This window comes from Plasmodium brasilianum, chromosome 11, assembly GCF_023973825.1.
Source record: "Plasmodium brasilianum strain Bolivian I chromosome 11, whole genome shotgun sequence".
Taxonomy (NCBI): Eukaryota; Apicomplexa; class Aconoidasida; order Haemosporida; family Plasmodiidae; genus Plasmodium; species Plasmodium brasilianum.
This window is the reverse complement of record NC_090124.1, coordinates 2,118,520-2,132,785: the sequence shown is the minus strand read 5'-3', so window position 1 is coordinate 2,132,785 and position 14,266 is coordinate 2,118,520. Positions and strand designations below refer to the sequence as shown.

General features: G+C 31.2%; 6 protein-coding genes across 6 annotated transcripts; 3 read left to right on the top strand and 3 right to left on the bottom strand.

Moving 5' to 3' along the window:
* Positions 1 to 221: 221 nt before the first annotated feature.
* On the top strand, positions 222 to 2,822 carry MKS88_003915 (RNA-binding protein; the record flags this gene model as incomplete). The annotated part of the gene is made up of 1 exon (XM_067217050.1): positions 222 to 2,822. The coding sequence occupies one exon, from the start codon at positions 222 to 224 to the stop codon at positions 2,820 to 2,822; it is 2,601 nt and encodes an 866-aa protein (XP_067072723.1).
* Positions 2,823 to 4,461: 1,639 nt separating this feature from the next.
* Positions 4,462 to 5,976, bottom strand: MKS88_003914 (acylphosphatase; the record flags this gene model as incomplete). The annotated part of the gene is made up of 6 exons (XM_067217047.1): positions 4,462 to 4,562; positions 4,686 to 4,735; positions 4,888 to 5,015; positions 5,205 to 5,302; positions 5,412 to 5,538; positions 5,707 to 5,976. The coding sequence occupies 6 exons, from the start codon at positions 5,974 to 5,976 to the stop codon at positions 4,462 to 4,464; spliced, it is 774 nt and encodes a 257-aa protein (XP_067072722.1).
* A 1,225-nt stretch (positions 5,977 to 7,201) lies between these two features.
* MKS88_003913 (uncharacterized protein) lies at positions 7,202 to 9,287 on the top strand (the record flags this gene model as incomplete). The annotated part of the gene is made up of 4 exons (XM_067217046.1): positions 7,202 to 7,315; positions 7,817 to 7,911; positions 8,153 to 8,224; positions 8,507 to 9,287. The coding sequence occupies 4 exons, from the start codon at positions 7,202 to 7,204 to the stop codon at positions 9,285 to 9,287; spliced, it is 1,062 nt and encodes a 353-aa protein (XP_067072721.1).
* A 1,172-nt stretch (positions 9,288 to 10,459) lies between these two features.
* Positions 10,460 to 10,936, bottom strand: MKS88_003912 (calcium-binding protein; the record flags this gene model as incomplete). The annotated part of the gene is made up of 1 exon (XM_067217045.1): positions 10,460 to 10,936. The coding sequence occupies one exon, from the start codon at positions 10,934 to 10,936 to the stop codon at positions 10,460 to 10,462; it is 477 nt and encodes a 158-aa protein (XP_067072720.1).
* A 204-nt stretch (positions 10,937 to 11,140) lies between these two features.
* On the bottom strand, positions 11,141 to 13,292 carry MKS88_003911 (cyclin dependent kinase binding protein; the record flags this gene model as incomplete). Its single annotated transcript, XM_067217044.1, has 3 exons — positions 11,141 to 11,215; positions 11,605 to 12,253; positions 12,286 to 13,292. 3 exons carry the CDS (start codon positions 13,290 to 13,292, stop codon positions 11,141 to 11,143), a joined length of 1,731 nt encoding a protein of 576 aa, XP_067072719.1.
* Positions 13,293 to 13,679: 387 nt separating this feature from the next.
* Positions 13,680 to 14,003, top strand: MKS88_003910 (uncharacterized protein; the record flags this gene model as incomplete). The annotated part of the gene is made up of 1 exon (XM_067217043.1): positions 13,680 to 14,003. The coding sequence occupies one exon, from the start codon at positions 13,680 to 13,682 to the stop codon at positions 14,001 to 14,003; it is 324 nt and encodes a 107-aa protein (XP_067072718.1).
* Positions 14,004 to 14,266: the final 263 nt, after the last annotated feature.

Genomic DNA, 14,266 nt, shown 5'->3' with positions numbered 1-14,266 from the left:
TTTCCTGTTTTCCCATAATTCTTCTTAATTCCCATATAGAGCTGTGTAGTGTGTACGGATATGTGTACATATATAAATATAAATATAAATACATATATATATATTTTTATATGTACATATCGGTATATACAAACTCTTCCACGTGTACACCTGAAGGCATTTATTACACATCTGTGTTGCTCCCGAGCGCTACACAGGGGTGATCCAAGTTCTAAACGAAAATGATAAAGCAAAAAAGGTCATACGCACGCATTGACCAGGAGGTAGACAGTAGTAACAACAATAGTGAGGAGGAGAGTGCTTTTAAAAAGCAACGTAATAATAGTAATAGTAGTAATAGGTCATATGGAAGTTTAAATGATGAAAATGATAATGATGATAGGATAATAAATATATGTCCTAATAATGGCACATCTACTAATACTATTACCACTACTACTACTACTACTACTGAAATGCGCATACCATATTGTCTGTTGTTACCAAATAGAGCCATAGGATTTGTAATTGGGAAGTCAGGTAATAATGTACGTGAAATTGAAAAGGCATGTGGAGCAATAATAAAATGTCAGAAGGAATTTGATATATCTGTTTATCCACCTCCTTCTGAAAAAATATTAACGATATTTGGTAAAAAAGAAAATAAAAAAAAAGCATTAGAACTGGTTTTAAATAAATCAAAACATGTAATGGATTTTCATGAAGAGGATGGAAAAGAATCCATAGTTATAATAGTACCTACTAGATCTATTCCTATCATAATTGGGCAAAAAGGATCAAAAATTTCTTCATTAAGTGAAAGATCTAACTGTGAAATTAATGTTCATAAGGATGATGTTCCAGGAATAAAGGATAAGGCAATTTTTATTAAATCAAAAAAAATTAGTAAAATAATTGATTGCATAGGTATTATATATGACTTATTAGAAGATATTGTTGATAATGGTATACTCTCGTTGTCTGAATTTCCTGGTGTTTTAAAAAATAGTAGTGGTAGCACTGCAAGTAGTAACAATAATGTTCTTGCTAATATATCTAATGAAAGCACTTGTAACAACAGCATAAGCACCCCTAACGCTGCGGGAAATAATAATGTAAGCGGTTTTAGTAATTGCAGTGGCATGATTGGCATAGGAGGTGTTGGAAGTACTCCCATGAACAGCAATCGTATGAATAGTGACGTTGGTGGTAACGTCAATGGCAGCGTTGGCGGTAGTGTAAATAACCCGAATCACCATCCAAACCGGGGGAGTACCAATATAAGTTGCACGCATAGTAATAATAATAATAACAATAACAACTCTAACAACAATAATAATAGTAGCAATAATTACAACAATGGTAACAGCTCGATGAGCTTTTCGAAATACGGCATGAAAAAGAATGATAACTCTTATGAACTTATGAACGGCGATGATTTTGATAATTTCAGTGTACCAAGGGATAAAAATTTACTGCTTCATAAATTTGGTAAAGAAGTAAGTCCATGCGTAATTCGCTTTGTGTTGGATGTAGAAACCACTGCTTGGATAATTGGAAAATCAGGATGTCATATAAAAGAAATTAGAACCATAACAGGAGCAGGTGCAGTAATTGTAGATGCACCCGACAATATTGAAAATGTGAAAACGTGTGATCGGATTTTAACCTTGTCAGGTTCAGCAGAAAATAAATTTAATGCATTAAAATTAATAGTGAGACAAATGGAAGAAAGAGAAAAAAATATTAACAATCCTATGCGTATGTTAGTACCAGGAAAAGCAGCTAGCTTTTTAATAGGTCGAAAAGGATCTATCATAAAATATATTACTGAACAGTCAGGTTCTCAAATTCAAGTTGCAAAAAATAAAGAAAGTGAAAATGAAAAACTGGTTTTAATTAGTGGTTCACCAGAATCAAAAATTCTAGCTTCTGTTTTGGTTTTACAAAAATTAGAAGAATATGAAAATCCACAAATAGCTCGAGAGGGTCTCCTCATTCCGTTAAATGATATATACTACAATACTAATACGAATATGAGTACAAATATGAATAGTACTAAATATGCTAACAGCAAAAAAGGAAATACTAATCCGTCGGACAAAGCGGCAATGCATAATAGTAAAACCATTATGCGTAACGGTAATAATAGCAGCGATCATTATCATTCAGCTCACTACACATCAAATAATAGCGGTAACACATATGGTAGTAGTAACTACTCTGGAAATCATCATAGCGGTGCTCATAATGTAAACCACAATACTAGTGTCAACAACGCGCATCCGAATTATATTCATCATAATAACTCTCATCACAATAATTCAAATCTCAATAATTATAATAACAATTCAAAACACAATGGTATGGATGATAACTATGATAGTAATAGCAACGATATTAATAGGTCAGGTAATAACTACCCATATGATGAAAATATTCTGAACCGTAGTAGTAGCTACGCTAATAATAATAATAATAATAATAATTATTTTAAAAATCCTAACGACATGAAAGAAAAAATTGAGCATATGTTTTTGCAGCAAATTTATAAATCCTTTCCTATTTCATCGTTGCCAAAAATATTATCGGTTAAACAACCTTATACTATTGAATTGAATATGCCTGATGTTTACTTGGAAACATTTGATTCTCAAAATAAAAATGGAAAATCGTTAATAGAAGAAATTATTGAAAAGTCAGGTTGTAATATTTCTATTTGTACTGATTCTAATGATTCTTCTTCTTATACATTTAATCTATCCATCACAGGTTCCCCACTCTCAAACTCTTTAGCTATCCTTATGATCCAAGCGAAAATCTTTCAGTTCGACTGGTTTTAATTCCCATCCCTCCCCGTTGTCTTAGTACGTACATGTTACAGGTATACGTACATTGTGCACATGTAGTCAAAAGTTCACATGTGTACGTACGCATGCTGATAAGTGGTATAAAACGGTTCGCATTTGTGAGTGCACAAAGAATGTCAATGGGGAGTATGTGAGCGTTTGTATGTGTGTGTGTGTGTATATGTACATATATATATATATATATATATATATGTACATATACACACACAGGCACATTTACTTATGTTTTATACACACATGCATTCCCCTTTTAAAAGAATTTTCTTTTAATTATAATTTTAATTTTTTTAACAACCCAAATTCTTATGCTTTACTCTACCCCCCTTTATATTTTTCTCATTTTTTTCAACGAACGTGTAGTCATAATTATTATTTTTCCTTTAATTCTCGGAAGTAACATCTCTTTATGAGCACTCTAGGCATATATTTATATATATTTGTATGTATACATGTATGTATGTGTGTATGTATGTAGATCTTCACTCTCAGTCATTGTAATTTAGCTATTTTGAAAACATTCTGAACATTTATACAATTTAACAAATTATTTTATTATTATTTTTTTTTTTCCTGTAGTTTATAAATTATCCTTTCATCATTTATAAATGCATCAAAAAATTTTGCGAACACGCATATATGTATGTGCGAGTAGTTACATCTGCATATATACATGCATATATATATATATATATATATATATATATGCCTGTATGGGAATAGCTCATTAATAATCTATTTTCATTCCCACTTGCTCTTGTACTCTTCTTATAAAGGAAAAATGAAAAAGAACAAAGTTACAGAGGAAGACGCAGCATGGATTAAATCTACCACTTGATCTTCAACAAAAATTAAAATAAAATAAAAACAAAATAAAATAAAAACAAAATAAAATAAAATAAAAACAAAATAAAATAAAAACAAAATAAAATAAAAACAAAATAAGATAAAAATAAAATGAAATAAAAACAAAACGGAATAAAAACAAAATAAAAGTAAAAATAGACAATACGTACAGGTTAAAATTTTTTGAAATCATTTTTTTTTTTTTGTTTGTATATTTTATTAAAGCAAAAAGGAAGAACTTTCTATGCGCGCTTTAACATTTTGCGTAATTATAATATATATATTTTTAATTAAGTTGGGGAATAAATTAAAAAAAAGGAGAATAAAGGAAAGAAGGAAAATGAGTAAAACAAAGAATATCATCAAAATAACGAAAAAAAAAGAATCTTTTTAAAAATGTAGTAAAATATCATCTTATCGCTAAATAACGTGCATTAGATTTGTTTAAAAAAAAAAAAAAATGAAAAGTTTGTCTGTTTATACAGTTCACATATTATTGTGATATATTTTTATGCCTGTGAAAAGATAATTTACTTCTTTACATGTTATAGTTCTTCCCCCGATGCCTTTTTTCCACGCTCTTCTTCCGTTGATGCTTAAGCATGTATGCACTTTTGAGTTGGTTTAAAGCAAAAAGGAAGAGAAGAAAAAAAAAAACACAAATGAAACGAAATGAAGCGAATCAGAACAAAAAAATAAAAAATATAAAAGTAAAGAAACAATCATTCAACTAATTCATACAAATACAAAATACCTATTTTTTAACCTCCTATCCTCTCTGTTCATTCGAGCAACAACGAGGTACGCCGTAGGAACAGTATGTCTTTATTTTAAATTGAATAGTGCCTTTGTTTTTAAAAAATCCTGACTCTGAAATATAGAAAAAAAAAAAAAAAAATTTAACAGAAAAATGGGAAATTAAATGAGGGTTTAGTGCTGTAAATAATTTACTTTTTTTTTTTTTTTTTTTTCTTAATTGGTAAGAGTGTCTACCTGAATGTGATGCATTTTTTTCTTTGCAGGTGTTCTGTAGTCTTTCACTACTGTAATATTACTGCGATAACATAGGTGGCAAATAAACACGTATACATAATATATATATATATATATATATATATATATATATATATATATGCGTGTGAATGTGTAACATTCTTGTTGAGCATTCCAAAAGAACATGTACTTCAACACATACTAGTAATCAAAAGTAGGAATCCCATGGTTCTCATCAAATACTTTCAATTTTTCAATTTTATTTTTTTCTGATGAATACATGTCAAACCAATGTCTCAAGTAGGAAATAGCATAAGAATCTCCTTGAAACTGTGAGTGGGGGAACGGTAAAAAAAATGGTTCCATGGGCTGAGAAATGAAACGTATATATGCATACATGCACACAAATACATATATATACATATGTCCATATACACATAAATGTGCGATCATCCCTATGAATATGTTCGTACAACTGCAATCAAGAGAACGCGTAGCTTTCTCTCTATAATTTCTTACGTGACCCATGGCAAATCGACTTCGACATTTAATCCAGCCAACTATGAACATTCGTCTTGCAGTTCTATACAACTCTTCACAAAAAACGTTTCCACCATCTTCAAAAAAAAGAAAAAGAAAAACAAATTAATACCATCCTATTTCATCCATTATGAACAAAATTAGCACAAATAAAAAAAAAGGAAAAAAAATAATTTTCAGACAAACCTTCAAAAAATCCGTTGATCTCAAACCTAAATTTCGATTTTACTTCGTGAAAATTACTTATATCATAATTTTTTTTTATTTCCTCTTTTTTCACAATCGGTGGTCTGTATTTTCGAAACCCCGTAACCTATCAAAAGGAAAAAAGCGAATTGATGAGACAAGAAGAGAAGAGATACGAAGGGATGGAAAATGACGCAATGAGAAACGAAGGGATGAGAAGAAAAAAAAAAAAAAAAAAAAAAAGGACGCGCATACACATATGCACATAAACATATGTCCATTTTGTGCAGGTTACTACACGCGTTAAGTATTGTAACTCCCAGTTAGGTGCACCATCATTACACGATATATATACACTGTGCACACATTTCTGTTTCGTTAAATTTACCTGTCGATTCAAAATGTCGAACTGCTTTGCAAATTCGGGATAACCTTTCCTCAATTTTGGTTCCCATTTTTCCCGTTTGTCAAATAATAAATTTTGCCGAAATAAAAAATGAGGCTTTTTCTGAATAGACAAATTCAACCTACTTCTTATTTTTTTAGAAACTGGTGTGGGTATCATTTAAATTGTGTGTATTCTCTTAAGTGGTTTACATAAAAGGGCAGTTCGTAAAGCCGCGGGGGAAACAGTAGAAGGAGAACTTCTGTCGCTTTGAACAAGGAGAAACAAAACGGAATAAGTCGAACAAAGTGGAACAAAACTATGTTTCTCCTTGTTCCAAGCGACGGAAGTTCTCCTTCTACTACCGCCCTTAATATAGCTTTACAGAAAATTAAAAAAAGCGAATTAATGAAATAAACTATATATATGCACTCATACACGTGTACATATGTTTATATATATATATGCATGTTCAAATTAGCGCATAAATTATTTCCCCTTTTAAAATAAAAAACTCAGCGAAAAACATTTGATGCTTTTTTTTTTTTTTTTTTTTTTTCCATGCTGACTTTCATTTAACCCTTTTTAATTTGAACATGAACAAAATGAAAATATTGATGGGGAATAAAATATATTCTGTATTTGTTTTTTGTTTTTTTATTACATTACCATACATATAATGTGAAACTACATTTTTATGTTATTAGGTATATATTGTTTAAATTGTTTAAATTGTTTGTATCGTTTGTATCGTTTGTATCGTTCGCATATTTGTGCTTTTTTGTGTTCTGTTAAAATTTTTTTTTTTTTTTTTTTTTTTTTTTTAGTTACACACTATCCCAATGTAGGTTTAATAGAATACGGAAATTCATACATATATACATATATATATGCATAAATATATATATTACGTATGTCCCTATTTTTTATTCTTTTTTATAAAGATATTTAATTTTTTGAAAAGCGTTACGGAAGGAAATATATTGCCGATTTCGAATTTGTAAACAATGGGAATGTGTGTTTCATTAAAGAAAGTAATTTCAGGTAATATGAAAAAATATTTCATACCTTTTGCTCTGTCATTTATCAGTGTAATTAAATACCTACATGTGTACATATTATATACGTTTGTGCATACTATACATATATATACATTTGTGCATACTATACATATATATACATTTGTGCATACTATACATATATGTACATTTGTGCATACTATACATATATGTACATTTGTGCATGCTATACATATATGTACATTTGGACATACTATATAGATATATATATTCGCTTGTGCGTACTACATATATATATATATATATATATATATGTTTGTGCTTATGTATATGTACATACGTATTTATTTTATTTTTTTTGCGTAAGTATTCGCTATAGCAAAGAGATGAACGACTCAATTAGCAGCCCAATCAAGGCCACATGCAGAGACATGGCCTTAAAAAGCAGCCTGCACTCCTTCACCTTCAGCTTAAAAGACTTTGACATAGCTGGATTTTTAGTAACCTACACAACCCTGCATGCGCGCACATACACACGCATATATACATACATATATACATGCATTCATATACACATACATATATACATACATTCATATATACATACATACATACATTCATATATACATACATACATACATATAAACATACATATATACGTACGTACATACATACATACATATAAACATACATATATACATACGTACATAAATACATACATACGTACATAAATACATACATACGTACATAAATACATACATACGTACATAAATACATACATACGTACATACATACATACGTACATACATACATATGTTCATCCTCACATATAACAAACTGCATGCCCTCTATACCACTAGGAAAACACATCTTCATTCATAAATAAATGGAAATGGCCATAAAGGCCAAAACTGCTGAAATGACCAGAATGGCTAAAATCTTTTATTGCTATTTCACTTATTTTTTTAAGTTTTTTATTTGATACCTTTTCCAATGTTCAGGGGGATGGGGCACATGGTAGCGTTTTCTTAGCTTGTGAAAGGAGGACAAACTTTATTTGCGTGTTGAAGTGTATATCGAAGTCTCATCTAGTTAAGTAAAATGCTTTCAAACAAATCCTTTACATTTTCTGCACTGTTCAGAAAGTTGCATATGAGAACATTTCTCTGTGCGCAGTCAGTTACAGATACTTAAATACGCAGATTTTTTTTCCTCCCCTTTTTCGTGTTACCTCACCTCTTTTGTCGTTCCTTTTACTTCTTTCCCTTTGTGTTACCTCACCTCTTTTGTCGTAATTCCTATATTATTTTTTTTTTTCTTCTCCTTCTTCTCGTAAGGAGTACACAGGAAGCATTGCTAAGGAAGGAAATAGAATTGCAGGCTCATTTAAAACACCCACATATAGCATGGTACGAAAAAAAGATTGTTAAAGAGATATGTTACACGTGTTATGCATGCCGCTTATCTTATTTGTGTCGCTTATCTTGTTCATGTCGCTTGTCTTATTCATGTCGCTTGTCTTATTCATGTCGCTTGTCTTGTTCATGCCGATTATCTTATTCATGTCGCTTATCTTGTTCATGTCGCTTGTCTTGTTCATGCCACTTGTCTTGTTCATGCCACTTGTCTTGTTCATGCCACTTATCTTATTTGTGTCACTTGTCTTGTTCATGTCTTATACGTTCGTGCAGCATGTACACGTGGTTTCACACGAACAGTCATGTATTTTTCGTTATGGAATATTGTTCGAATGGCGATTTGTTTACGTATTTGAATGAACATGGACCTTTTGCTGAAAAAAAAGTAGCTGAGATGCTATTTGAAATAATATGGGCTATAAGGACATGCCATGATAAAAGAATAGCACATTTGGATTTGAAACCAGAAAATGTATTAGTGAATCATGAAGAAAAATGTAAGCTAGCTGATTTTGGTTTATCAGCACATATAGGATCAAAACATAAAAAAAAAGGAATATCCCATTATAGAGGAACACATGATTATTGGTCTCCTGAACAATGTGCAAGGCATCAAAAAAAGAAACAAAATTTTGGTGAATTTGATCAAAAAACAGATATATGGACCCTTGGAATTTTAGCTTTTGAATTGAAATTTGGTAGACCTCCATTTGGTTCAACAAATGAAGAAAGAGAAAATATTATCATGAATAGAATACAGGATTATCATTGGAGTCAATTGTTTTGTGAAAATGTAAAACAAGATTTAATAGATAAATTATCACCAGAATTTAAAGATTTTTTAAATTTATGTTTAGACAAAAATCCAAAAAAAAGACCTACTGCCGAATCACTTATTCAACATCCCTTTATTTTTGTTCATAATAAAAATAGACCATGTATTAAATCCTATGCTACTCAACCTAGAGGTAAGCAAGGACCTAAACTAAGTCATAAGGGTTTTAATGAGCAGGATGGATCTTTCCTTACACCCATTTGGTTTCACAATAAATGACTTTGTAGGTACGTAAAGGGGAATAGCGGCAGGCACCATTCACTCGACTGTTCCGAGTACTCTTCTCATAACTGTTTATAGAAAACCCTTTCCCACTTTTTCTCTTATAAAAAAAAGAAAAAAAAAAAATTTACTCGTGCGTTTCACATAACCAGAATTAACATCAGTTTGAAATTCGTTCATATTATTTTTTCTTTTTTTTTTTTTCCTTTTTTTTTTTTCCTTTTTTTTTTTTTTTTTTTTTCCATTTTTTAATCTTTCATTTTGCCACGACTTACGGAAATTTTTGGCCTTTAATTTTTTAATCTTTTTATGTAAAAAAACTCGGGTTAGCGTGCTGTACCCCTTAACAGTGTACGACCAACTGTGTCGTATAACCTTCACGCACAGGTAAGCGAATGATCATATGTCTGCGCACTTGATCTCTTCGCACAAGTGCATAATGCGTATATATATATGTATATATTTTGGGGGGGTATGTATGTGGGTACATATATATTCGTAGAAGAACGTACGCATGTTTATACATTTGCATACCCACATAGGCATATGCACATATATACTGCCTTGCGGTCGCCTTGAAGCGAACTGTAAAAATAAGAAAGTGAATTTTGCCAGTTGATGGAGGAAAATGTCGTATGTTTTTGACGTGGCTCAACGATTGGCCCGTTCTGCGGTATCGATATGCAGAGGAGGAAAAAAAAAAAGAAAAGAATTCAAATATAAAAAGAAAAACGTACGAAGAAAAACATAAAAAATAAAAAATCATTACACAGGTACATACACAGGTACATACACAGGTACATACACAGGTACATACACAGGTACATACACAGGTACATACACAGGTACATACACAGGTACATACACAGGTACATACACAGGTACATACACAGGTACATACACAGGTACATACACAGGTACATACACAGGTACATACACAGGTACATACACAGGTACATACACAGGTACATACACAGGTACATACACAGGTACATACACAGGTACATACATAGGTACATACACAGGTACATACACAGGTACATACACGGGTACATACACAGGTACATACATAGGTACATACACAGGTACATACACAGGTACATACACATGTACATACACAAACACAAGCTCCTACTCAAACAAACGAGCGGGAACGTATGTGCGTGCAGCTAAATGTTTGATATGGAGTTCTTGAAGTCCTCGAAAAGCATCCTGTCGCTGTTGCTCAGGTCAATTATGTTAAATATATTTTTTAGCGTCTGTTCGTTAAACTCATTTTCAAACTCCTTGGCTGCCTCCATGAAATTCTTATACGATATAAAACCTCTTTTATTTGTGTCTATCAACTCAAATAAATTTTTCATTTTTTCTTTCGATTTGAATTCATTTATATCACAATTAAGACAATTTAGAAAATCATCTAAGCTTATAGTACTACCATATATATGAAAAAAGTCTAGCAAATCCTCGCATATATCTTTATTATGACTGTTCAGGAGAAATTTTTGTAAATTCTGAATAGATACATTTTCATTTTTATTTTTTTTTACTTTATTGAAAATGTACTCCAAATTATTTATTTCATCTGAGTTTAAATATTTGTAGGTGCTTTCCTTTCTTTTCCCCTCCTTTTCTTGTTCATCCATTTTGGGCTCTTACTATTTTAAAGCGCAAAAGACGTGGGAAGTGATAACTGATAAATTGGGGGGTGATGCGCAGGTATAGCGAGCGCTATAACGAGGCCGCATATCCCTCATTAATAAAGGACGCAATAGAACTATAGGTAGGACGGTCGCTACACAAAATAAGTGCAAAAGCAGTCGAATACCATTTGGAAAGGAAACTAAGGATTATGATTCCTTGCAGTAGTTTGAGCATATGTACACGTCTTCACTAATACCATATACGTCTTCAAACTTTAATTCCTGCGCGTAAAAAAAAAAAAAAAAAAAAAAGTAAAAGTAAAAGTAGAAATGGGAATGGGAATGGATGACTAAATGGAAAATATGGAAGACGAAATGGAAGACGGCGCGCAGGGAGAAAAAAACATATCGCCATAGTAATGTGCCATAAAACTATGTGTGAGCATTTACAAACATTCCCACTGAAATGCTTCTACATGTGCACATAAATTTTCTTATCAACATAAGGCTTCACTCTATAGTTATGGAAAAACCATACCGTAAAAAAAAAAAAAAAAAAAAAAAAAAAATTTCATTTCTAAGCCTTCTCTTTTTTTTTTTTCTAAATTAAAGAGACACGTTATTCTATATATAAAAGTGTACACACCTTATAATTTTTGGTATTAACTAACCTTTGATTCCAAGTACTGATGTATGTGGGCTCGAATATTTTCATAGGTATGTTGTAGAGAGAAATCGAGTAAACGATAAACTAAAAACTCGACTGAAAATATTAAAGATGGCGTTAAATTTTCTTTCTTATCTAACTTTTGAATATAGATTAATAACTTTTCCAAAATTTGAATATCATCATGTTGATAAAACTTCAAGGATAAAATAAGACAAGTAGCTGCATATAATTTTCTATTACATTTATGAACATACCCTTTTATTACTAATCTTTCAAAAAATACCCATGCACAGGATATGGTAGAAATGTCTATCTCTGGGATACTATTTATTAAGTTAAAAATGTCAATTTTCAAATTCCTTAATTTTGATAAAGTTAATGATTTATCAATCCATGGATTTATTTCATTAAATAATTCATTCACTTCTTCTTTTAATTTTTTTGGTTTAACAAATGGAATAATGGATACATTATAACTCTGCAGAAACATAACTGTGTGGTGTTTTCCTTGTTTAAATCGTGGATTAAATAAACAAAATGCATCATACTCATGTTTACTTGGGGTTAATAAATATTCATAAGATACTCCTTTTTTCTTTATTCTTTCCTTTTCTTTTTCTTTTTCTTTCACTTTTTCCTTATCTTTTTCCCTTTCTTTTTTTTTTTTTTTTTTTTTTTCAACTCGTTGAAAGTTAGTCTTTTTTTTTCCTCATCCAGTCCGTCTTTTACTTTTTTCTTATTACCATGATTATTGCCGCGATCATGATAATGCGGACGATGATGTTCATAATGTAGATGACGATTGTGATGGTGATCTATAACTACTTCATTACTGCTCCTATCCGCATTGTAATATTTATCTTTCCTCATACGAGCTTCCGTATGTTCATATGTTATATTGTTTCCATCATATTTTATTTGTTTCTTTCCATCGTCCATAAAAAGAAGATCCTCCTCACGTGCTCTCCTTTTCCAAAATGCTAATCTAAACAAAAAACTTTTTATTTTATTTTCATTTTTTTTTTCTAAATTATATTCCTTTGCCTTATAATCATAAGTAGAAAATTTTTTTCTGAATATAGACAAGGAATAATTTACATTTGTGGACTCTTGATTAATATTATCGTAATAAAGTTTGTATGACAAACACATATTATGGCTCTTTCCGTAACAGAGTAATATTTTCGGTGCCTCTCTATTCAAAGAGGGGTACATTGGATTGAATCCGTTTTTGTTCAACTCACTATCAGTAACATTGGTACAGCTGCCGTTACTACTGCCATTACCACTACCTCTACCACTACCTCTACTACTACCTCTACCACTACCTCTATTACTACCTCTACCACTACCTCTATTACTACCTCTACCACTACCTCTACTACTGCCTCTACCACTACCTCTACTACTACCTCTACTACTACCTCTACAACTACCATCATTGATGTTATCGTTAATAATACCCTCGTGCCATACGACCTTGTTGTTTTCAATGTCCAGGTGAAAATCAAGAAATTTTTCCTTTTTTCCCTTCTTCAATATACAATTGCCATCCTTGTCATCTACACTTGTTTCACCGCTGCTACTACTATCTGGCCCATTATCATTTGTTTCAGTGATAGTGTTCAGGAAATTTTTTGCATCTTTAAAAAATTCGTCATAAATAGAAAAGTATTCGCACTCTTTCATTTAAGATATGTTTTCCTTGAATCACTAGTGGGGATACCACATTCGAACGTTTGTATTATTGGTGTAGTTGTATCCTCGTACATTACATTTATATGTCAATACATTCACACGTTCATATGTGCATGCGATTATGTCTTTATATATTTTTACATTTTATGCAGTGTATATATTTATACACGTGTATATTCCTATTCTTGTTTGTTCATTTATTTCTTCAATTACTCACACTCACATACTAACATGTCTCCTCTGCGTATTGCCACAAAAAAGCTTTCATAAAAAAAAAAAAAAAAAAAAAAAAAAAAAAAAGCACTTCAATAATGTTCTTGCTAATGCGACTCAACAGATACACGACCAAAAGAATAAAACAAAATAAAATAAAGTGCAATGGAATATCATGCAGTTGAATATAACTCAGCTGAATATAACGCAGCTGAATATAACTCATCTGAATATAACGCAGCTGAATATAACGCAGCTGAATATAACTCAGCTGAATATAACGCAGCTGAACATAACGCAGCTGAATATAACGCAGCTGAACATAACGCAGCTGAACATAACGCAGCTGAATATAACGCAGTTGAATATAACGCAGCTGAATATAACTCAGCTGAATATAACGCAGCTGAACATAACGCAGCTGAATATAACGCAGCTGAACATAACGCAGCTGAACATAACGCAGCTGAATATAACGCAGTTGAATAAAACAAAATAATAGGCTGAACTAAATTGCAATGAAAAAGCAAAATGCTCACTTTACTGTAAGTGCGCAGCATGCTGTCTCCCAAAAAAATACATGCACAAATTGGTGAAAAATGAGGGCAAACATTTATTAACAAGATACATATATATGATCGATTGCTAATTTGTGATATAAAATACAAGTCAAAAAAAAAAAAAAAAAATCATATAATTTTTTAAATAGGAAAATGGATTGTGTTCAAATATACTGCATTGCGTAAATATAT